This window comes from Pseudochaenichthys georgianus, chromosome 16 (genome assembly GCF_902827115.2).
Source record: "Pseudochaenichthys georgianus chromosome 16, fPseGeo1.2, whole genome shotgun sequence".
NCBI classification, from domain to species: Eukaryota; Metazoa; Chordata; class Actinopteri; order Perciformes; family Channichthyidae; genus Pseudochaenichthys; species Pseudochaenichthys georgianus.
Genome location: NC_047518.2, coordinates 25,205,809 through 25,229,496, shown reverse-complemented (window position 1 = coordinate 25,229,496; position 23,688 = coordinate 25,205,809). Strand labels below are relative to the sequence as shown.

The 23,688-nt window shown below is 44.7% G+C and overlaps 1 protein-coding gene across 1 annotated transcript in view; it reads right to left on the bottom strand.

Moving 5' to 3' along the window:
- The window catches only part of nphs1 (NPHS1 adhesion molecule, nephrin), a 106,961-nt gene that overhangs the window by 52,319 nt on the left and 30,954 nt on the right, over window positions 1-23,688 (bottom strand). Inside the window, exons 3-4 of the mRNA XM_034101821.2 lie at window positions 16,824-16,884; window positions 13,388-13,481 (exon numbers count right to left, since the gene is read on the bottom strand). Coding sequence (XP_033957712.1) covers window positions 13,388-13,481; window positions 16,824-16,884 — 155 coding nt within the window. The remainder of the gene's footprint in view (window positions 1-13,387; window positions 13,482-16,823; window positions 16,885-23,688) is intronic.

Below are 23,688 nucleotides of genomic sequence, written 5' to 3'. Positions count from 1 at the left end.
CAAAAGTGGTTTCTATGTTGCCCTTTATTTGTGTATGTATTTGCGATAAGTGTGCGTCTTTGCACAATGCTGTTGGCCATGCTGTTTGATATATATTGTGCCGCAGGCCCGCAGCACATGACGGTTTTGTGTGCCCTCCCATGAAAATCATATGCCCTCCCTTTAGATTTGTTCTGGCGCCGTGTCTGAATGCAGTCATCATTAATTGATATTATTAAGCTGGGCTTTAATGATCTGATCCGTCAAAAATGTCTGCAATAGAATATTTATTTAAGTTCTCTATTTAAGAGTGGATAGCTACCTTTATACTGTACATGCATTTCATTTCTTAACCCTGATTTCTTAAATAATTTTCACCATAGTTTGTAAGAGACTATGTATATTCTTTCCAGACAATATTTCACGACCTCTTCAGCAACAGCATACCTCACATTCCTGAATTCACATATAGTATTGTCTGAAACAGTGTTTCCCAACCTGGGGGGAGAAGATCGCGGGGGGGGGGGGGGCCAGGCCTTAGATGATTTGAGGCCAAATATCATATTTAGACTTTTTTTTCTTTTTTATCGCTCTCCTCCATTTTGTAGATTATTTACGACTTTTGAATCCACATAAACACATCGGTAAAATCCGGCTTACTTTGAGCATGCGTTTTAAACAGTTGAATCCCTTTGTGAATTGTTTCCACTTCTGCGCCGTCCTCTAATTTCTTCATACAGCAGGAATCCAAATGAATTAATCCTGAGTCCAATAACCATCAAAGTCACTCAAAGTGCTCCTTAATTACGCTTTCATCCTCCTTTAACAAAATACTTCACATTCATAGTTTGTGACAGTAGTTGTAGCATTTTTGAGACTCTTAAACTTTAATTACTGCTGTTGCGCCCCCCCCCCCCCCCCCTTATATGTGTGTGTGTGGGGGGGCTCTTGGGAAAAAAGGTTCGGAACCACTGGTCTGAAAAGTGTCTGACCTGATGTGTTTAAGGCTAAAAGAGATAATTATATTATATTGGCAGATATCTTAGGGGTATGTTTGGTCCATGAACTTTTATTAATCAGCATGGTGTGGTGATTGACATTATTCACCCACGGATCTATGGGTTGGGGTATTGTTCCGCACGGACATTTGAGTGAGCCGTAGGGCTGTGGCGATACACTAATCTCACGATACGATACACGATATTCAGCCAACGATACGATATATATCACGATATTCAGCCAACGATACGATTCGATACGATTCGATATAATTCGATACACTTATATCATTTTCTGAAAGATTTTAAAGGGACAGTGGGATTTTGGTGACATCTTGTGAGTGTTCCATTGACTTGGATTTAATTAATTCAACTGAAAACTGAAAGCATCAATTATACAATATATGGCTCTGACAGAGAGTCTCCAGCTTGCAAATGCTGGACAAAATGAATCAAAAGATGTGGTGAGAAAATTAGTTTCATTTATTGAAACAGTGCAAACTGTAGCTTACAAGCCTTTGAAACGTAAGTACATAAAGTGCAGTATCACAATGGACAATGGAGAATTAAAAGGTGCAGCAGGTGGCGGAACACGGGGGATTTGAATGGGACTTGTTAGAAATTAAAATCAATGTTTTGATGGCATAAAGTACCATAAACATACCGTCAGTTTAAATGCTGTTTTATACTGAAAAACCAGAAGTTGTTGTGCACAACCAGTTGTTGAGCTTTTATTCTGAAAATCCTTCATCTCCGGTTAGCATTTAGCATGTGGCTAATATACAATTTCCTATAGAGAGGCGAAGTCACGCCCATCTACTTCCGGCCCATGGGACCCCGGAAGCGAAAAATTAACATTGAATTCAATGGAGAGAGAACACGTATCTTTTGATCCCGTTTGAATTGTGCCACGAACTACACATATGATGTTTGTCAATCTTAAACAATAAGTTCCATGTCAAAAAAGTCACATTTTGTCGTAAAACTGTTGAAATATAAGACTATGAAAAATACGCGACTACAAAGACTACAAATCCCAAATCCCATTCTGGCTCGCGTAAGTGATGTCACAGGCGATAATTCTCCAAGTGGTTGCGACTCGTAATTAAAGCGAAGAAGAAGAAGAAGATCTCATAACCGATTTATTCCCTCCAATAAATAAGAGATTGCTACAAATAAATGCACTTTTACAAGATGCATGTGTGCTTTGTACCAGGTTGTAATCACATAAGTGATCAAACCACTTGCTCGTTCTATCGATTGCCGTCTGATGAAAGGACCAGGAGTCGCCGGATCAGACATATCAGGTAATGCACATGTTGTGCATGGAACATATAGTCAAGTTACCTACCTAGCTAGTAGCGACGAGTAGCGAGCACGTTAGTTAGCATTACATTACTTAGCCTTGTCATTTTTAGTAGCCTTACCATGAAGTTATTATTTTATTACATGAAGTAAGAGTAAGAGTAGATGGTAAGTATTTCGTGAAACATTTGAAGAGTAGCCTACTGCGCCATCCACCGGGTGCTATGGAAGCAGTCAGGGAGAGTCGAAGGCAGGCAGGGAGCTTTGCATGACAGATTCTTCTGGACGTGTTTCATTGTGATGACAGTAAGGGTGAGTCAATCTGTTTGTTGGAAAGACAGTAGTTGAGTGATTACTGAGAGAAAATTATTAGAAGGGATAATTATTCAAAGTGTTACTGTTGTGTTACTTTAAAGTGTTGTTACTGACCTTTTTCTCTTTTATTTCCTTTCCCTCACCTGTAACTGCTGAGACCCTGAGGAACATGCACACTGGACTGACCTGCTCTGGCAACCTGATTTCCACTGTATGTAATAGTATTTGGTTATGGTATATTATTTATATACATCAAAGGCACAATGCACCCCCCAGAGACACACATGTATTGAGTGTGATATTGTGCATAGGTCAAGTGAAATCATCTTTACATACTAGAAACCTGTAGGAGCGGCAACTTGTTTTGAAATTGAATTTTTAATATCCGAAAATGAAGTTGATCTGTTTTCTTTATTCTTCTCTCTTCCCAGCTCCATCCATCATGGTGCTCTGTTCCTGCAGGTCCTGCTTGCTAATCATTATGCTCATATGTTTTCACACAATTACAAATAAAGTCAATGTATTGTATGGCATGAAGTTGTGCTTCATTCGGAGTCAATAATACATTCATTCTGCCTTCAACTGCACAATGACTGTGGACTGCACCGACATCCATGTAGCTGCCCCCAGTAAGATGAACCAAGCAAAGAGGGTCACTATCATGCCCAAGGACATCCAGCTGCATCCGCGAGAGAGGGCTTAAACTGACCTGAGACCAGCACACCCAAACACAACAGCTCTTTTAAGAGCCACCTACAGTTTCAAAGAGTTGCAATCCTACGTTATTATAATGATTCAACTGGTTCATGTGTCACTTAGTTTACTGAACCGTGATGAATGAAAGAAATGAGTGAGGTAGTGGTTTACAGAAGTTACAAAGACATTAATATATGAGTAACAGGTCAGTGTAAACACAAGCTTCTGTCAATTATGGATCATTCAAACTATATACAAATAATATGTAATAAAGTTCTAAAATAAGTATTCGGTATATTCCTTGATAGCTTTTGGAGAAGGTTGTTTTTAAGTTTACTAAAAATCTATCGTTTCAACTGTTTCACTTTATAAAAAGGAACAGGTGAGTAGAGCATTATTGAGTTTCTTATTCTGTCAGTAAATTATCCAAATGAAATGTTTATCATTATTTTAGTCAACCCTAAACAAATTGATTGTACCTTTTTAATAATGACCTTACATGGTCGGCAAAGTTAAATTAACTTCAATCAAATCTGTTCTGAGAAAAAACTAATAAATGTTTAAAGATAGGAATGCCATCCCACTGAACAACAGTCCGTAGAGATTTAAAGGCGTAGTTGTAGTTCAGTCCAACGTTTCATTTGGATTCATTTCTCCAACAGTCAACTATTTTCATAAAGAATATATATATTTTTCAAAGTCAACTTTATTGTCAATCTTACTCAGTTTGTGTTTATAGACAGAGAGATCAAAAAGACGTTTCCAATAATCCCAAATACGAAAAATTAAATTATACAATTTACAGATATGTAATGTATACAAATATATATATCCTATATACACCATCATGTATAATGATGGTGTATGATGTAGAAGGAAGTGTGGTAGATAACAAGTAAATATAGAGTTAAATACAGATCCATGTTACAGCAAAAGATGGAATAACTAAGAAGCACGCAGTATAATAATAATTACATGCAACAATTAAATAACTGCTCAGCGTCTCCACCACAATCCCAATCTGCTGTGTCCTGTTTTCCTCCCCTCTGCATAACACCCATCACACATACGAAACACAACGCAGAGTCTGAGGGTGTTAAGAGTATGTTTATTTAAATGTCCTCCTCTCTACTGGCCAACACAGGGAGCATATGCTGGGTGTAGAATTGTTCCAGGAGGAGGAGATTTCCATGCCATGCAGGGTCTTTGGGGATGAGGATGATGATCGCCTCCTTCGTGGTCCACACAACAAAGTAGCAGAGACTCCGGTCTGTGATGTGTAGCTGCCCTTGGACCTGGTGCCAGTATGGGTGATATATGACCCACCCTCCTCACGGAGACAGAAGGATGGTAACTGGACTGCCTCCGCGATGGTCATGTTCATGTCACCAAAATCCTTGAATCTACACACAGCAAATAAACTCAAATGACACAACGAGATGTAAAAGGAGATCACACATACAGAATAGAATATACGGTATAGTCGATATAAAACTGGCCGCTTCAATCTGAAGAGCAACTAAAACAAAACACGGGAGTGTACCTTGTTCTTGTGAACACTAATGTTATCTACAGCATACACAGAGACCACGAAGTTCTTAAGGAGAAAACTAGTTACTAAAACAAAAACACGTTAGTGTACCTTGTTAGCTAATGTTAGCTAGCTGACATTAACATTACACATTGCACTCATATTACTCACCGAAACCTTGTAAAGCCGGTCCCGCTGCTCTTACAGAACCGACTAACTCCCCTTTCGTGTATGTACAGCTCTCAACATGCCCAGACTTGTAGTGATTTTCACCTCATTTTATACTTTTATTCTCATTCTGAAAGAAACAGGTGAAATTTGCTAACGTGACGGCCGTCTTTGTGATGGTGACGCGTATTGTGCGAGACCAGAGACCTGTAGTTCACTCAGCGGTTTCACACAAAAAAATGTGTAACTTCACAGTTTTACGACACATTTTTATTTTTTTGATTTGCAAAATATTCTTTTAAATTGACAAACATCATATGTGTCATTCGTGGCACAATTCAAACGGGATCAAAAGATAACCTTTCTCTCTCCATTGACTTCAATGTATAATTTTACGCTTCCGGGGTCCCATGGAGGCTCCCGGAAAGGGAGGGACTTCGCCTCTCTATAGAGGTGAATTTAGTAGCGATACGACACGGAGTGTTGCACACCGAAACCTACTGATTTCAACACTACAACTATAGACGTCGAGATATTATTATTGCTGAATATTAAATGAAGGTACAGTTTATTTGAATACGTTTGTTTACAGACGTGGGTAGCATGAGACAACATTCGGAACTACCGGAAATGATACCAGCCGTGAGGTATTTTTGGAGTATTGATTACAGCGTTTAAAATGTATTAAATGAAAAGTCATGAAAGAGATAAGGAGGAGAAAAGGCGTGTTTAGTTATATATTTAATGTGCAATGTATGAATCCTCTGTAATGCGCAACAACGAACATTGGAGACGTGGAGGGCCGATCCCCAGCAGCGCCAACCGGCCCACAGGGAGGATTCAGCAGAGGATATTTAACAGCTGGAAAGGTGGAGCTCGCTCTCTTCCCTTCGCTCACGAGAGCCAGAACACAGCTGTTTTTCTGACTGAACCATCTTCTGCTTGTAACATTACCGCGCTTTTTATTAATTAAAGTATACATTTGAACATTCTCAGAGACTCAATTAGTCTCCTTTTTAAAGCTTCTCTCCTGGACGCGAGTATAACGAACACAGTTATCAGACTTAATGTATCGATACCCGCGGCTGAAATATCGATACTTTCTCAGAAAACTAAATATCGATATATATCGCAAGATCAATTAAATTGCACAGCCCTAGTGAGCCGGACTTCCTGTTTCCGCCGGTCTTCGCTTCCCAGGCATGAAGTTGTTTACATGTGTGTTTAGATGCTAAATAAAAGTCTAGCTTGTAACTTTGATACCCCGCCTCCGACTCCCGTCTCTCTGCACTACATTGGTGACCCCGACATAACGGGCCATCCACACTACAGCTTCGACAGCTTCAAAAGCGGTTTTCAACGCGTCTGCCCATTCACTTTGAATGGGGTGACGTCACGTTGCCTCGCTTTTCACCGAACTGAATTGTGGGTAGCATAGCGGTCCGTCTCCAGCGTCTCCGGCGTCAGAAGTTTAACTAATTATCGCCGTAGCAAATCACCCGGTTTTGTATGACCAGACCCTCTTCACCTACCGGGATACAAACCGGAAGAACCAGTCATGGAGGGAGGTGGCAGAGACAGTGGGTGAAACTGGTAGCTTTGGGGAGTTTATATATATATATATTTCTCGCATAAAATCCCCGGGGTTTTTTGCTTTGTATGTCGGGGGCGGGAGATTCATGTGATTGGTTGTTGGTCGCGTTGCTCGAATAAAATCCCCAAGCTTCAGACACGCCCAGCTCCAAGCTTTTTTTGAAGCTGTAGTGTGGACGCTCCGTAAGTCTCGTTGAATGATCCGAGACTGAACCAAGCATGGCAAGTAACGCGTTTTTTTTCAAACTGCCGGAATTTTGGGAGACATCTGCGGCTGCATGGTTCGCTCAGGCGGAGGCTCAGTTCGCCCTCCGCGGAGTGACTGACGACGCAGCACGCTATTTTCACGTCGTTTCGGCGCTGGGGAGCTCCACTGCGACCCGGACGGTGGGCTTTATTACATCTCCTCCTGCCCAGGATAAATATGCAGCGTTCAAGGCTTTGCTGCTAAAGACTTTCGAGCTGTCACGGTCGGAACGGGCCCGACGCCTGCTCGCTATTCATAGCCTGGGGGACAACAAGCCTTCTGACCACATGGAGATGATGCTCAGCCTGCTGGGTACGGAAGAACCTAATTTTTTGTTCATAGAACTGTTTCTTCGGCACATGCCGCCGCATGTACAGACAGCGCTCGCTAACACGGCTATTACTGAGCCCCGCGCTTTGGCCGAAGAAGCCGACCGGTTCTTCCTGGCAACCCAGCGTTTTGCCCCGGAGGTGCTGGCCCTGACATGCAGCGGCACCTTCCCTGGTACAGGCATGCCACCTAGCAGAAGCTCCGGGGCCGACGTCAGCAACTCCAGCCCTGGCCTGTGTTATTACCATGCACGCTACGGGGCGAAAGCGAAGATGTGCCGTCCTCCCTGCACCTACAAGGTAACGGGAAACGCCAAGGCCTGCGCTCGGTAGTGGCCGCGAGCGTGGGCACATCCAACCGGCTCCTGTTCATCAGGGACACCCTCTCTGGTCGCAGACTCCTTTGTGACACAGGAGCCCAGCGGAGCGTCCTGCCGGCTACCGTGGAGGACGCTGCCGGTGGAGGCCACGGCCCACCTTTAACGTCCGCTAACGACACCCCTATTCGCACCTATGGCACAAAGACAGTGGACCTGTGCTTCGAGGGTCAGCGGTTTAAGTGGGATTTCGTCACGGCTGACATCTCCTTCGCTCTCCTCGGCGCAGACTTCCTGTGCGCTCACGGACTGCTGGTGGACGTCAAGAACAGCCGCCTGGTGGACGCACTGACGTTTGCCTCGTTCACGTGTACCCGCGGCGAGGCGTCATTCAGCGGGCTCTCCAGCTCACTCTCACAGGGCGACAAGTTCCAGCACCTTCTCAGTGAGTTTCCCGACTTGACGCAGCCCACCTTTTCCGCTGCCACTACCAAACACGGGGTAGAGCACCACATTGACACTGAAGGCCCCCCTGTCTACGCTAGGGCCCGGCGGCTCAACCCTGACATGCTGGCAGTCGCCAAGTCGGAGTTCGTCAACATGGAGCGTCTGGGCATCATCCGCCGCTCAGACAGCCCTTGGGCTTCGCCGCTTCACATGGTCCCTAAATCAGCCGGTGGCTGGCGACCGTGTGGTGACTACCGCCGCCTTAACGACGCCACTACGCCAGACCGCTACCCGGTCCCTCACATCCAGGACTTCTCTGCACACCTGGCGGGCAAGCTGGTTTTCTCCAAGGTGGATCTGGTGCGGGGCTACCACCAGGTTCCGGTGCACCCCTCGGACGTCCCCAAAACTGCGGTAATTACGCCGTTTGGGCTTTTCGAGTTCCTGCGTATGCCGTTTGGACTTAAGAACGCAGCTCAGTCCTTTCAGCGGCTGATGGATTCAGCGCTCAGAGACATGCCATTCATCTTCGTCTATTTAGACGACATCCTGGTCGCCAGCTCCTCCTCCGAAGAGCACCAGGCACATCTCCGGGTCCTTTTCGCGAGGCTCAACCAACACGGCCTGATTATCAACCCGGCGAAGTGTCAGTTCGGGTTGTCCTCCATCCATTTCCTCGGGCACCTCATCAGCAAGGATGGGGCCCCCTCCCGTCGAAAGTGGAGGCCGTGTCTGCCTTTCCACGACCGCCTACAGCTCGGGCGCTCCGAGAGTTCCTCGGGATGGTGACGTTTTATCACCGGTCCGCGGCCCACACCATGCGCCTGCTGTACGAGGCCCTCAGGGACAAGTCCCCCGGCCAGGCCATAGACTGGACGGCTGAAAGGGAGGTCGCTTTCAACGCCACCAAAGCCGCCCTGAGCGAAGCCGCCATGTTGGCTCACCCGTCACACAGGGCCCCCATCGCTATCACCACCGACGCGTCTGACTACGCAGTGGGCGCGGTGCATGAACAATGGGTCGACGGCGCCTGGCAACCGCTCGCCTTTTTCAGTCGCCAGTTGACTCCCAGGGAGCGCAAGTACAGCGCTTTCGACAGAGAACTCCTTGGTCTCTATTTGGCGGTTCGCCACTTCCGTTTCCTGCTGGAAGGCCGGGAGTTTGCGGCGTTCGTGGATTACAAGCCACTGACCTTCTGCATGTCCAAGGTGGCCGAGCCGTGGTCCGCCTGACAGCAACGCCAGCTTTCGCATATCTCCGAGTACACCACGGACATACGACACATCGCTGGCAAGGCTAACGTGGTCGGGGACTGCCTCTCCAGAGCGGTCATCGGAGCTGTGCAGCTGGGCCTCGATTACCTCCGCATGGGCGCTGACCAGGCCTCTGACCACGGGGTCCAGACCCTCAAGGCCTCGGTCATGGGATTCCGCCTGGAGGAGGTCACGGTCGGTGACTCTGGCGCAAAGCTGTGGTGTGACGTCTCCACGGGCCAGGCTCGACCGCTGGTCCCTGCGGACTGGCGTCGACCCGTTTTTGAGGCGGTTCACAATCTTTCCCACCCCGGTAGGAAGCCATCCGTGAGGTTGTTGTCGCATAAGTTCGTGTGGCAGGGCCTTAAGAAGGACGTGAGGTCCTGGGTCGACTCGTGCGTGGCCTGTCAACGGGCCAAAGTCCACCGCCATACTAGGGCCCCTTTTGAACTTTTTGCGGTTCCTGATGCGGCTTTCACACCAGCGCTTTTCAGTTTCTAGCTCCGAGCGGGAGCTTTTCTGGTTCAGCTCCGGTTTCCCTTTTCAGCTCCCGCTCTGTTCACACCGCCCACTGGCGCCCCAGAGCTGCCCCTGCTGCGTCATGACGTCACCGTTTACATCGCTGATTTGCTCCCTAACGGCACCCATTACGGCGCTCACAACAACAACAACAGCGTCGGGTCGATGATCGTGTTGCTTTTAATCACACGAAGCCAGAATAAATTGAATAACGACTTCTCCAACCTTATACTTTTCTCCAGAGTGCCGTGGTTCATTGTTTATTAATGTGTTTCTGCAGCATTTACCGACCGCTGCAGTATTGGCTACTCTTCCACGGGAGTTTATTCTCCCGTTAGCTCCCGGTTAGCTCACACTGCAGCGGCCGCTCTAAAGTATTCACTGTCCGACTCACACAAGCAGCTGATGCATATCCCCAGTTCCCCTTAGCCTAAGTGAATGTGTGTCAGTCTGAATTGACACTGTTTGGTATCACAACGCTGTTATGAAAGTTTATCTGGTATAAAACGGGTGATGTTAGCATAGCAACCGAAGCTAAACTGACTACTTGCATCCGATAGCTGCAATAATACAAAACAACACGTCTGCCTCTCTCCACAATGATCGATAACAGTGAACGGATGGTCAAAGTAAGGCACAAATAAACAAAATCACACGAAGCCTGGTTAGTGTTGCCTGACTTTATAAAGTGTGTTTATAAGCACTACTGATTGTAGGCAGTCATAACAGTCGACCCATGGGAGGTGGGTTTAGTTTCCTGCACGCCTCGACGTAAGAGAGACGTAAGCGACGTCGCCTCTTAGCTCCAAAGCTCTTGCCTCTGGACCGACAATTTTTTGGAGCTGGAAATTAAGCGGATTCCGGAGCTAAGAGCCGGCGCCGCTGCGGTGTGAACAGGAAAACCCGGCGCTTTTCAGGCTCTAGCTCCGAGCCGGAGCTGAAAAGGCGCTGGTGTGAAAGGGGCATGAGAGGAGGTCATGACCTGACCTCTCCTCTGACCGCGGTTCTCAGTTCACCTCGGAGCTGTGGAAGGCTGTTGCTGTGGGTTTGGGGGTCAAGCTGCACCGCACCACCGCATATCAGCCCCAGGCTAACGGATTGTGTGAGCGGTTTCACCGGTCCATGAAGGCGTCACTGCATGCCGGCTTGACAGACAGCAACTGGGTGGATAAGCTCCCGTGGGTTATGCTCGGCCTCAGGTGTGCCCCCAAAGAAGACCTGCAGTCCTAGTCGGCGGAGCTCGTCTATGGCCAGGCACTACGGGTCCCCGGGGAATTCATTCCCACCGCCACTGTGCCCTGGTCTGCAGCCGGGCAGCGCTCCTCCCTGCTGGAGACCCCCGGGACATTCACGCCCGTCCCCACGTCGCAGCACAGCAACCCAGCTTTCCGTAGGTCCCCCGGATTGCGGTCGTCAGATTTCGTTCTTATTCGCCACGGCGCCCACCACGGCCCCCTTACGGCGGTCCGTTCAGGGTCATACGTCACGGGGACAAGAGCCTGGTGGTGGACGTTGGTGGCAGGCCTGAGACTGTGTCCGTTGATCGGATTAAGCCTGCTCACGTGGACATTTCCAGGCCGTTGGAGTTGGCTCTGCCCCCACGTCAGGGTCACCCTCCCACGGCCCGCCCCCTGTGGGGATGCCCTCGTTGGCGCCCGTGCCCTCGCCTGCGGCCCCGCCCTCTTCGGCCCCTGTGGTCCGTACGCGCCGGGGTCGGGTGGTACTTCCTCCCAGGCACGAGGATTTTGACTATGGGTGAATACTGGGGGGGGCTTGTGTGGTGATTGACATTATTCACCCACGGATCTATGGGTTGGGGTATTGTTCCGCACGGACATTTGAGTGAGCCGGACTTCCTGTTTCCGCCGGTCTTCGCTTCCCGGGCATGAAGTTGTTTACATGTGTGTTTACATGCTAAATAAAAGTCTAGCTTGTAACTTTGATACCCCGCCTCCGACTCCCGTCTCTCGGCACTACAATGGAAACTTAAGAGGGAATACTGTGCAAATAATACCAGTAGCAGAAGTTAAGTGTTTTATTTATTTTCTCTATAAATAAATTGAAGCTGGAGGTGAGATTAAGAGGAACATTCCAAGTGTATATAAAAAAATGCTAAAGATGACATTCACAATACCATACCGCTCACATTGGACAGATTTACATTGAGCTAAATGTCAATATGGTCACATGGAGTAACGCTTCTGGCCATACTACGGTTTAGGCAGTATTTGGATTAAGCTATTTGCATAAAACATGAATACCCTGAGACTGAGTTCCCCCTGTGACCATGAATAAATTGGTTAAAATGTGTTTTTCTACCTGTTCAAAGGAAGAATGCTCCCCAAGCAAAAGAGGCTAAAAAGGAAGCTGATGTTGTTTTTTCTATTTGACTAAGCAATAGAACAGAGGAAGGGAACAATAATTATGTTATTAGTTTGTCTTTTTTGCCAACTTAATTTCCAAGCTGATTTATTCCGAGGCTGAAAAAGTGAAACGTGAAAGAATAAAGATGCTCTTTGATACTGCAGTAAATGTGTTTTCTTAGACTAGATTTTCACAGTTTATGATAAAGAAATAACTATAAGTTAAATGTGTTAAAACTTAAACTGGCTTAATCTCCCCGTACAACAGTCACTGTAAACTGTGTGACTTGAGAAGGTTATACAAACAAGCAAACATAAGTAGGGATGCACGATATTGGTTTTTTGAAACCGATACCGATCGGATAACTTCCTGCTTCTCAAGACCGATACCGATACCGATACCGATAATAATATAATATATATATATATTAAATGTACCTGTAGTTTTTGCACACCTGGTGGTAAAAAAAAGACTAGTAGTGAGCAAATGACATGAGCATTACTACTATGAACAAAACAAAGCCAAGAACAGTTTTGACTCTTCAAAGTGACCATATTTATTTTCCCAAATAAAGTTCTTGCCTTTTTCAAAAGCCTCGTCAATAGGTAAAAGCCCCGGTGCCTTTGCAGCCAGCAGCTGGCTTTGGATTCGCCGCTAGTTTAGCAGCGCAGGAGTCTTCGTACGCTTTTAATACACCATCGTAGCGATGGCGATGTTTCAGGTGACCAATCAGGTTGGAAGTATTATAGCTCGTTGCCTTTTTTCCCTCCTCGTGGAACTTCTGCATTGCATTTGTTTATACAAATAGCAAGCGAACTATCTAACTCTGAAACTTTGAAATAGTCCCATACTACCGACGACATGTTTGTTTACTGTCCTGGCTTCACGGCCGCACACCATTTACGCCACAGCCAGGCATGAGTTAGGGAGCGCTGGATTTGTGAAAAACTCCCCTCTTCCTAAACCACTATACCACAGTACTGGCAAAACGGGAGGAGCCGAGTGAAAAACAAGCGCCCCTCATCCCAATCCACTCACACCGCAGTATGTTTTTCTTTTTTTTACCCAAAAAATATATTGTATATTATCGGGGCTATTAATACTTTTATCGGGTTTATCGGGATGACGTCATAATTCCTAATATCGGGCCGATAATTATCGGGCCGATAATTATCGTGCACCACTAAACATAAGCTATTATATTACAGGGGAAATTCAATAAAGTTGAGGTTCCCACTACTCAGCTGAATGCCCTGAACATGGATGGGTCTTGAAAAGGCCACAGTTGCTGTAATGATAGCTCATGGTGACATTTGATTATCTTACCCAAGATGAGACAGAGAAAGGGTAGAACTGAAGGAGACACAATCCATGCTGACATGAAGTCCATTTCACCATTGGCACCTGACCTTCGACAATCCTGGAACAACCATGAAAAAAAGGACATGAAATATACATAAACTCTTTGAACCCACATGAATATAATAGGCATATGTTTTTCATAGGAAATCACAAGTGTTGTAAAAAGAAGCTATCAAATTAAAGGGGACCTATCATGCAAAATTCACTTGTGTACGTCTTTTATACATGAATATGTGTCCCCGGTGTGTCAGGGAACTCACCAAGTGTCAGGAAACACAACCCTCTCTCTTTTCCTCCATACCCTAATCTCTAAAAAACGGGGCTGCAACGGATCTGATACAGACTGATACAGATTTGAAATATCTCTGAGAAACAAGCAGCTCTGCCTATATGGGCAACTCTCCACCTATCAGGGGAATGGGGGGTTGCCGTGGCATGGTAACAGCATGGTAACATGACGCTCGTGCCTCGCCCCCCTCCTTTGCAGGGGGGCGTGGTCAGCTGCAGCTCATTTGCCACAGAATCAGCCCTTGCAAAAACAGGGCTGGAATACAGCAAATAGAGCAAAATGAGGCATGGCTAAAAAATGCATGATTTATTTATTTATTCATTTATTTAACAGGGACAGTGCACATTAATGAACATTTCTGTAAACGTGCCAGAGTTAGCCAAGAGGCTATTTTTCATCTGTAGTCCCTGGATAGATTTTAAAAGTCAACCTAAAACACGGACATGGACTGATCTGTTTGGTATTTTGAAAAAAAACTTCACAGACATGTTTTGTATAGGTATGGCCCTACAATATATTATTCAAATATAGCATGATAGGTCCACTTTAACATGAGTTCTAAAAATGTGCTTCTTTATTCTCAAGATTTTACTTTCCGACAACTTACTGTAGTTTGGGTCTGCTATTTACTATTCACTTTAGCATCAAATCTCACAAGCTTCTGACAAACATGATTAAAACATAATTACAGCAGACCTTTCAGATTCATTAATCAGTTATTAGTCCATCAATCCTGCATGAGTGTGCAATGAAAACATAAACAAGTTAAAGAAAGCTCCAAGGCAGATTAAAAGGTATTTATAATAGTCTCATCACAATTCAATAGCACAGTATTAGTTTCCCCAACATGGTGTTAATAATGTGTCTTTCAGACGGAAACTTTCTCTGTTTGAGTGGCCTCAGTTTGTTCAGCTAGTTTTAGTCCCCTGATGAGTCACAAGAAGAAAACAACATCCTCTCCAAGGGCTCTACATTTGGTGGGTTGTTGTTATGAAGACCTCTGTTGCTCTTTGCGGCATTTCATCTGGCTTCTCTTTGCAGAGAAAATCAGGATCAGCTCCAAAAGTATATCTCTAATAAGTCCTGATAAATAGGTAAACATACCTTTTGCAACAAACTTAAATCAAACAAATGGTTTCATGAAAAGCAGGAGATGCCTTTAATAGGTTTAGAAATTAAATGTAAATAATATAACATTTGGAGTGAATAGAAAAGGGTCTTCTTTAGAAACACAGTCCAATACCATAATGGTAGCATATCTTATTTGCAATGGCAATAATGTTTGTTAGTTGCCTGAACCAAGCCTTAACATGACAAAGGGTCATGTTTAGTTGTTCTGCTATGCGTGCGTCTGGTCCTTGCATGGATCACAGGACAGTTTTGGAATTGAGTCCATAGGTCTTGCTGTGGCTCTGTGCACATAGCATCCAATACTCTTCCTTATTTGACCTGGACAAGCCCTCTGTGGATTTTAAGTCAGTTTGTAATCACTTCAATTTATCTGCTGCAGGAGTGGAACAAATAATAGTGATTTACTTAATTGAAAACTAAATATTTTCTCATCTGAATAGACAAAATGAAATGAAGGGAACAGCTCTTTGACGCATCTCCCTTCAGTCGATTAGTTGCACTTCAATAGGCTTTGATAAGAATTAACTCACACTCAATTATTTTGTTGATTCTCAAAACATTTGCGTATTTCAGAGGCCCCAGTATACTTTTTCAACACACAAGGGCAATTACCTCCTTCTTCAATGAATATAATTACTTTCTGAGGTTAACAGTGCCCGTCTTCTCTATTTTTCTGTCCCTTTTAAAGGCTTGTGATGGTAAATATAAACACAATCATCATATTCTGCCTCTGTTAGTATTTCTTCTCGTATGCATAGTAATTCACAGTTATCCATTTTGGTAAGCGGAACTGGAAGACTGTTTAGACCCCCCCACATGCCAATAACATAGTCAATACACTGCCATATTTGCTTGAAAAAAGAATAATGACAGTTGCAAGAATTTTTATTTGCTGAACTATGGTCATTTCTTTGAATGAAAAATATGGGATGGTGTAGCAGTTTTTACATATAATGTAATGGTTGCTTAAAATGTAACATTAGATTAATAGCACATTGTGTAGCATTTAATTTGTCTTCCAATATAAAAATACTTTTTACTACAGCAGCACTGACCTTGTTCATCACAAGCTTCTTACAAATGCAAATTAGAAAGTTTGATTTGAAATTTGATTCGCTTTCAGACACAGGGCTTCCACTCTCCCCACAAGGGCATTAGAAGTAGCTGAACCATTCAGCATGACCCCGACAGGTAGATTTTTAATGGCGTCTTTCATAACATCATCAAACGACTCAATAAACTCAATTCTAGACCAATTTAATGTGAAACCCCATGATATCAGTCAATGTGCAGAAAATGAAGTTTCAACCCCGTGCAGCCATCCTTTTCAGATGTGGTCCTACATCTTAATACCAGCCTAACTTCGTAGCAATCTCACCAGATGCCTGTAGCTCCAATTACTGTAGCTTATAAAAGCTGTCACTGCTTTAACAATGAGCTGCTGATAAAGTGGATGTCTAAAAGACAAATATTAGATTATCAACAGAATCTTATCACATCTGAATGATTGATTGAGTGTTAAAACATGCCATTCTTTAGGCATTTCTATTCTAAGACAGAATAGACCTCAGCCTTGAGGATAGACCGGCTACATCATACAGTGTCCGCCTGGTTCAGCAGCTCAGCAGCTTCATATGTCTGGTGCAAATTCAAGGCACTCAAGGAAACCCAAGATAGGTGTTAGTGTGCTTTGTCTCCACTCTCTTCAGCTCGAATTGCTCAAGTTTACTGGATTACTCTGACATTTTTCAACACACACTCTCACACCTGCTCTTCCCGGGAAAAAAAGTTAAGAGACTGAGAGGCAGAACCTTCTTTCAACCTCCACCAACTCAAGCACATCAGCCTGCCTAGGGTGCACACAGAGAAAGAGTGAGGCACACAGACATACACACAGAGAGGGGGGTATCTCCTTCTTAAAAAAGCCAGGAATCTTTGAATAGGTGTGTGGATGCATGAGAGAAAGAGAGTTGTGCTTACCTGTTGAGCGACGCCAAGGCTCAGGAGCGTCTTTTTGTCTTCCTGATCTACAGATGGCTCTCTGAACACAAGTGAGCGACGGAGGTGTTAAAGAATGCCAATGGGACTCCCCCTTCTATCACTCCTTAGACTGAAGGCAGAGGCAAACAGATAAAGAGAGGGAGAGAGATAGACAGTAGTAGACTGAAGAATGAAGGAAAGATTACATATGAGAAGTGTTGGTGGCGAGGGGGTCACCTGAACAGTCAAATAAATGTGAAAAAACTAACAATGGCATTTGTTTACCTAGGATTCAAAGAAGATATGTACTTTTAAGGTCATGCAGTAATAAAATGACCAATTAAAAAGTTTTTGGACCTATTGTTTCAGCAGGACTGAAAAAATAGCTATAAAAGTAATAAAGTTGCAGTGAGCCAGTATTAAGAGTGGAGGAATATGCCTGTAGTTTCTTTCTTTTCTGCCTCTCTGCGGAGTATTCATGGATCCCATTATTTAGCATTTCATTGTACCGGGTTGGAAGGAGCAGCGCAGCACTCAAAGATACAGTTGCAACATGGATGTCTTCACAGCTGCTAGTTTGTAACATTTATGCTCATACATAATGAATGGAGTATCCGGATTACTATATTTGCTATACCGAATACTCCTGGGGTGATGTGCTTCACTGCAGAGAGTTCACTTTCAACCGTGAGATATTTGATTTTTTTCCTCCTGAATATTGCTTTCCAACGTTTTGTCAATTATATACTTCCAACTGAATGGTGGCTGGAGGATACCACTATTTGCTCAGCGGAACATCCTGAAAGCTGTTCTAGCAAGACAACTTAAAAGGTCATGTTTATTTTCCATGTGTGCATGTATTTTTCATTTGGTCGGCTGATAGTCCAGGCTTGTGCTATGGCTCTGTGTTGACTATATGTACAAACTCTGTATAAACACAAAAGCCGTTATACAGTATTGCTGCATCTGTTGTTCCACTATGGTTCAGCCATGTGGTAATGATAGACCAACCGCTGTCTCTGGGAGTAGTGCTAAGAAACTCCCGCATTTGTACAGCAGGCAATAAAGAAAAAATGATAATGACACACAGTATAGTGGCACACATTCAAGGACTGTAACCGTATGTTGTGTATGCGGCACAGATTGAGGGTCCATAGTGTGTGTGTGTGTGTGTGTGTGTGTGTGTGTGTGTGTGTGTGTGTGTGTGTGTGTGTGTGTGTGTGTGTGTGTGTGTGTGTGTGTGTGTGTGTGTGTGTGTGTGTGTGTGTGTGTGTGTGTGTGTGTGTGTGTGTGTGTGTGTGTGTGTGTGTGTGTGTGTGTGTGTGTGTGTGTGTGTGTGTGTGTGGCACAGATGTTAGCAGCTGGATTGTGTAGTGGGAGCTGGCCCCACAGACAGTCATTAAGCCCAGTAGCCCAGGGCTGGAAGGTTAATTCCCCCGCCTCAAGGGGTATGTAGGTGGGAGGCAGAAGGAAAGGAGGGAAGGTGGTGGAGGATGAGTAGGAGAGGCGGTGGAGCGGTAGGGGGGGGGCAATGGGATGCGAGGGGGCTGTGAAGCTCAGCACTCAGTTCACACAAACAGCACTGTCAGCAAGAGTGGAGCCGCTCCACTGCCAGGCGAAGGCAGAGGAGGGAGAGAGCTGGGGCCTGACAGAGAGGTGGAGAGGGAGGGAGAGAGATGGACAGAGGACCTGAAGATGAATGCAGAGCGGTGAAAAGCAAGGAAGAGGAGGGAAATACAGTAAAAGGGTAAAAAAAATCATGTCAGGAGGTTGGACAGGCAGAGGGTGAGATGAAGGGGACATGAATGAGCAAGGTAATGGAGCGAAAGAAACGGATGGAGGAAGGAGACAGAAAGATACTGTAAAATGGGCTGTGGAGTGATGAATAGAAGATGGGGGAGGAGTAGGGGAAGGGGGCGATGGGAGGAAGGAAGGCTGACAAGAAGAGTTGTTTTGAAAACCAACAGGAAGTCCACTGACTCAGACCAGTGCGGCAGGGAATGTAAGGAGGAAGATTAATCAAAGAAAGCAATAAGCACTGGTGGAAAGCAACACAATATGTGGAAGAGGCAAAGATCGGGTCATGTCCAGGAGATTGATTCAGAAAAGTGCAGCAGGAGTGAGCCTGCGTGGGATATATTTTGTGTTTGAGTTCTTGTATATGCGTATTGGTAGTTTACAGTATTTGTGTGGAAGGTGCATGGTGTGGGAGGCGCACTTAAATCATTCTGATCGCCATTAGCAATGTAGCAGCTCGGATTCTGTCACTTGTCAAAATAAATGAAAAAAAATGTGCTTACTGTAATTACAAAATGGATGTGACAGCTTGGAGTCTGTAGCTAACAGTTTAGATAGAAATATTCAACACCCAACATGCAATCAAAACCAAGAAGATAATTTAACTAGTTCAGCACCCACAGTTCTTATGAAGTGGTTATTAAAAAAAGGGGGCCTCAAACCTTCCAGACTACTGAGGGCTCTCAACAGAGGCCTTCAAAATGATCTTTGTGCATCGTGCAAGAGAGTATTACATCCACACTCTGAGCCTTGGCATTAACTTCAGCCATCTGACCTGATGATCTGATTGGAGCCCCGGCTTCTGTTGCCTGCCACAGTACAGCTGCCATATCAGTGATGCTTCTGTGTTCTAAATCTGTAGACAAGGTCAACATGTTTTTTCTGGGTTTTTTTCCCACGGCCAATCTGGCTCCCAGTCGACCACAGGAGAGGGCGGTTTAACAGGCAGCCGCAGACCGAGAGCACGCATCACCAGCAACCAGAAAGGACAATTACAGGCATCACTAAAATAACAGTAGCAAACTAAAGAGGACTTTTAAAAGCCTGACAGCATAGATAAATAGTTGGTTAATCCCCGTCAGCAGCACTTTCTTCAGAAGTCTGCTATAGCGATGAAGTCAGAATACGGACCTGAACTTTATCCAACTGCTGGCAAGTCTGCAAGGAGAGATTTTCAAGTTGCTGTGTTTTGGGTGACCTGTAGACCAAGTGATGCCGGAGCAAGGAAATGTATCGGGGTTAAAGCGGATTTGGAAAAACCCAATTAAACACACGGACACACTCTTTGCTGTTCCCTTTCAATCCCCATCTCTGTGTCCCTATGCATGTTGGCAGCAACATGGAGTTCAGAGCTGGGCGAGAGTGTGTTTGCACGAGAGTGTGTTTGCGCCAGAGTGTGTGTGTGTGTGTGTGTGTGTGTGTGTGTGTGTGTGTGTGTGTGTGTGTGTGTGTGTGTGTGTGTGTGTGTGTGTGTGTGTGTGTGTGTGTGTGTGTGTGTGTGTGTGTGTGTGTGTGTGTGTGTGTGTGTGTGTGTGTGTGTGTGTGTGTGTGTGTGTGTGTGTGTGTGTGTGTGTGTGTGTGTGTGTGTGTGTGTGTGTGTGTGTGTGTGTGTGTGTGTGTGTGTGTGTGTGTGTGTGTGTGTCAGGATGGATGGATGGAGCGGCTTGAGACAACCAGCTGTGGTGTCCAGATTGGGGAGGGATTATTTCCCAAATCTCCTCCATTTACCTCAGCTGCCTAACAAGCTCCTGCATCACCATGTTTATAACCATAATTCACTGATATTGCGATTTCGCTTCCGCTGTTAATAACAAAAAAACAAACACCGTCCAACAATCACATGAGATCTTGTTGATGAGGTTTTATACAGATATTTGTCTAGGTGAAATACAACATGAGGAGGATTAGGGAGCAAGTTTGAGAGAGACTGTATTAGATAAAATCTCCATCAGACTAATAAACAGCAAGAGATACGGGGATATTACTGATGGCTGTGTGAGGCTAATTTAATTGTATTACATTCAGATAGACAGAGATAAATAAATATAACTAAGTTGCTGCATGTGCAAATAATTATACAGGGGCCAAGGAAAAGAAAGCTCAGACGTATCGGGCTTCTTTGGGAAAGAACAGATTCCTGTGTGAAGTCATGAGGTCAGAGGCTGTACAGGATCGCTGAAGCAATATTATTAGGTCACTGAGGGAAGAGGAGCCGGGTCAGATAATAAGACTCAATCCGGCTGAGTGAAAATGCATGGGAGGGAAAGTGCTGACGCCTCCCTCGCTCATCCAATTCCCAGCGCTTTACCCTGTGCCACTGATATTCATGCCGAGCTGTCCGTCCACGGCCCACAGACTTTAACGTTCATCGTCTCCACCGCCCCATCTATCACCCCGCCGCGGTGATGGACCAACGGAGAGCAGCGCAGAAAATATGGTGGGGTGGGCAGGGTGGGTGGAACAAACATGAGGGGACAATATTTAAATGTAAAGTCAGAAAAGACAATTGTTGTACCCACTCTTGTGTGTCCAATATGCTCATTCAGAGCCACCTCATCCATGTGCAATAAATACACACACAAACATGTGCATGGAGGCCCACACACACACTCTCACACACACACGCACACACACACACACACACACACACACACACACACACACACACACACACACACACACACACACACACACACACACACACACACACACACACACACACACACACACACACACACACACACACACACACACACACACACACACCAAACAGAGAGCCTCCTATCACAAGCAATTCAATATAAAGATACACAGAGCTCAGGCAATAACCTGATCCTGGTGAGAGATGTTATAGGCTTTGACAGGCGGGCTGAGCCACACAGCCCAGGCTGTTCTCCCAGTGTCAGTAGCAAAACAGAAGGATTAGCGGATGAAACTGAGCTAAATCTGGCCCAGCTAAAAATGGGGGCAAAAACAAGGCATGGAAAGAAACAATATTGAACGGATCCAAAGCAAGCCTTTAACAAAAGCTATTAAGCAATAAAAGGCCACTTTAATAACAAAACCCTTATGTTCTATTATATATCATCTGCTGTTCACACACGTAGACACACACGTGTATGCCTCCCACAAACATCTTTGCACTTCTACATCGTCTCTATAAAAGACCTTGAGTGGTGGAATTCATTCTTCTCCCTAACATTAACAATAACACTAACCACTTTTACCACAGTGAAAAGAGGTCAGCACTGCAGTACTGCTCATCTTCACCTCCCCTCCCAGAATTATCAGAATGGTGAAGATCTCACAATTTGTATCTGTGAAGAGTGATGTTATTTTTTTTATTAAGGAGGTCAAGCAATTTACTATTCAAGAAGCGATTCTATGGTTCCAATTACCTTTACATTATTTGTGATTACTAAGCCATGATTGTTGCTGAAGGAGTTTGGTCACATCAAACCCAAGGCAAACCTTCTGTTATGACAGGCTCTCCATTGAGTACAAATCCAAGTAAAATGGATATAGTCTCTGACTGTGTGTAAGTCATTTGATTTTCTGGACAACTATTTGTCCGATCTGCTAAACATTAAGTGGGTGTACAGTATTAGTCAGAGGAACCAAGGAAGAACTGGGTTGAGTGTTAAGTTGTTGGCATGAGTTGCTCTCTAGAAAGCGGCCATGCAATCCATAGGCAAGTTTTGAAGAGGTGCTGCATATTCAAAGGTTTTGATTGGACAATAGTCTTGAATTGAGAGCCAGACATGGAAATTCTCTAGTACTAGCCTACTATTTTCTTCAAAATCCTGTGCTGTGTTTGTTAAGATTAGATGATATATGTTGTTATCATCATGTGCAAATGTGTTTGTTATTGTAAGGTAATGCTGCTGCATGAGCAATATGAGCCTATTACATTACATTACATTGCATTGCATTTAGCTGACGCTTTTATCCAAAGCGACTTACAATAAGTACATTCGACCAGGAAGACACAACCTTGAAGAAAACAGAATCATATAAGTACATCAGGTTTCAGAGAGCCAAGTATTTCAAGTGCTACTCAACTGGCTTTAGATAAGCGGCGTGGTGTGGGAAAATATAGGGGACAAAAGAAAAATGCAAGAATTAGAAAATCAATTAAACTCGATCAGAACAAATTACAATGCAAAAGGGTTAGGAGATGATCCATCGAAATCCTAGTAGCTGCAAGAGAAAAAGGCTTCCCCCTGAAAGTGTGCCTCATATTTTATGGACTGTAACCGTCACACAAAACTGATCAACTTTTATTTTAGCTGCGCTGGCTGAAAGCTTCAAGGCAAACAAAAGTGAATAGGCCACTGCAGATTGACCTATACACATTACCTGCTGCAGACCAAGCCATTTCATAACGATGACAAAAAGCACAATGTAGTGCAAATAACCACTTGGGTGGCAAAAATCAAGGAATACTGGTGCTGTGACGGGATGATATGCTGCAGCCCATCTCAAGTCTAAAAACCCAATTCAAGGCTCCTATATTCTTTTTATGGAACACTTTTCCTTCTGATTCTTGGGGTACATCAAACGTCTAAACCACGACGCTATCATATCATTTGTAATGGAGCATGATTTATTTACTAGCCTATTGTAAAACAGATTACAGACCAAAATGACCTCACTTCTCAAATATGTCCTTAATGGGAAAGGCTCAGACTGGTTCTCACAGGGATAGAAGAGCACACAGGCATGAAAAACACACACAATTAGGCCCAAATACACCTCTGCCAACAGATGGGCTTATGGCTTTGTTGAGGTGGAGTTTGCCTTACTGCCCGTCCCATTTTCAGAAAATCCACTTTGATTAACATATCAGGGCTCCAAACGAGGCTAAACCTCTTCTCTGCAAACTGTAATCTGCCCAGTTTGAACTGACCAACCATAGAGACAACATGATAAGGCTTGCCAACCGAAACACAGGGATAATCCAGTTATACCTGCTTAAACAGCGGACAGCTAAAAGCTCTGATCTGACAGGCTCTCTCTCTGAAGTGCCATTGATTGCGATTTGATCTCAGCAAAGTGTTTTGATTTA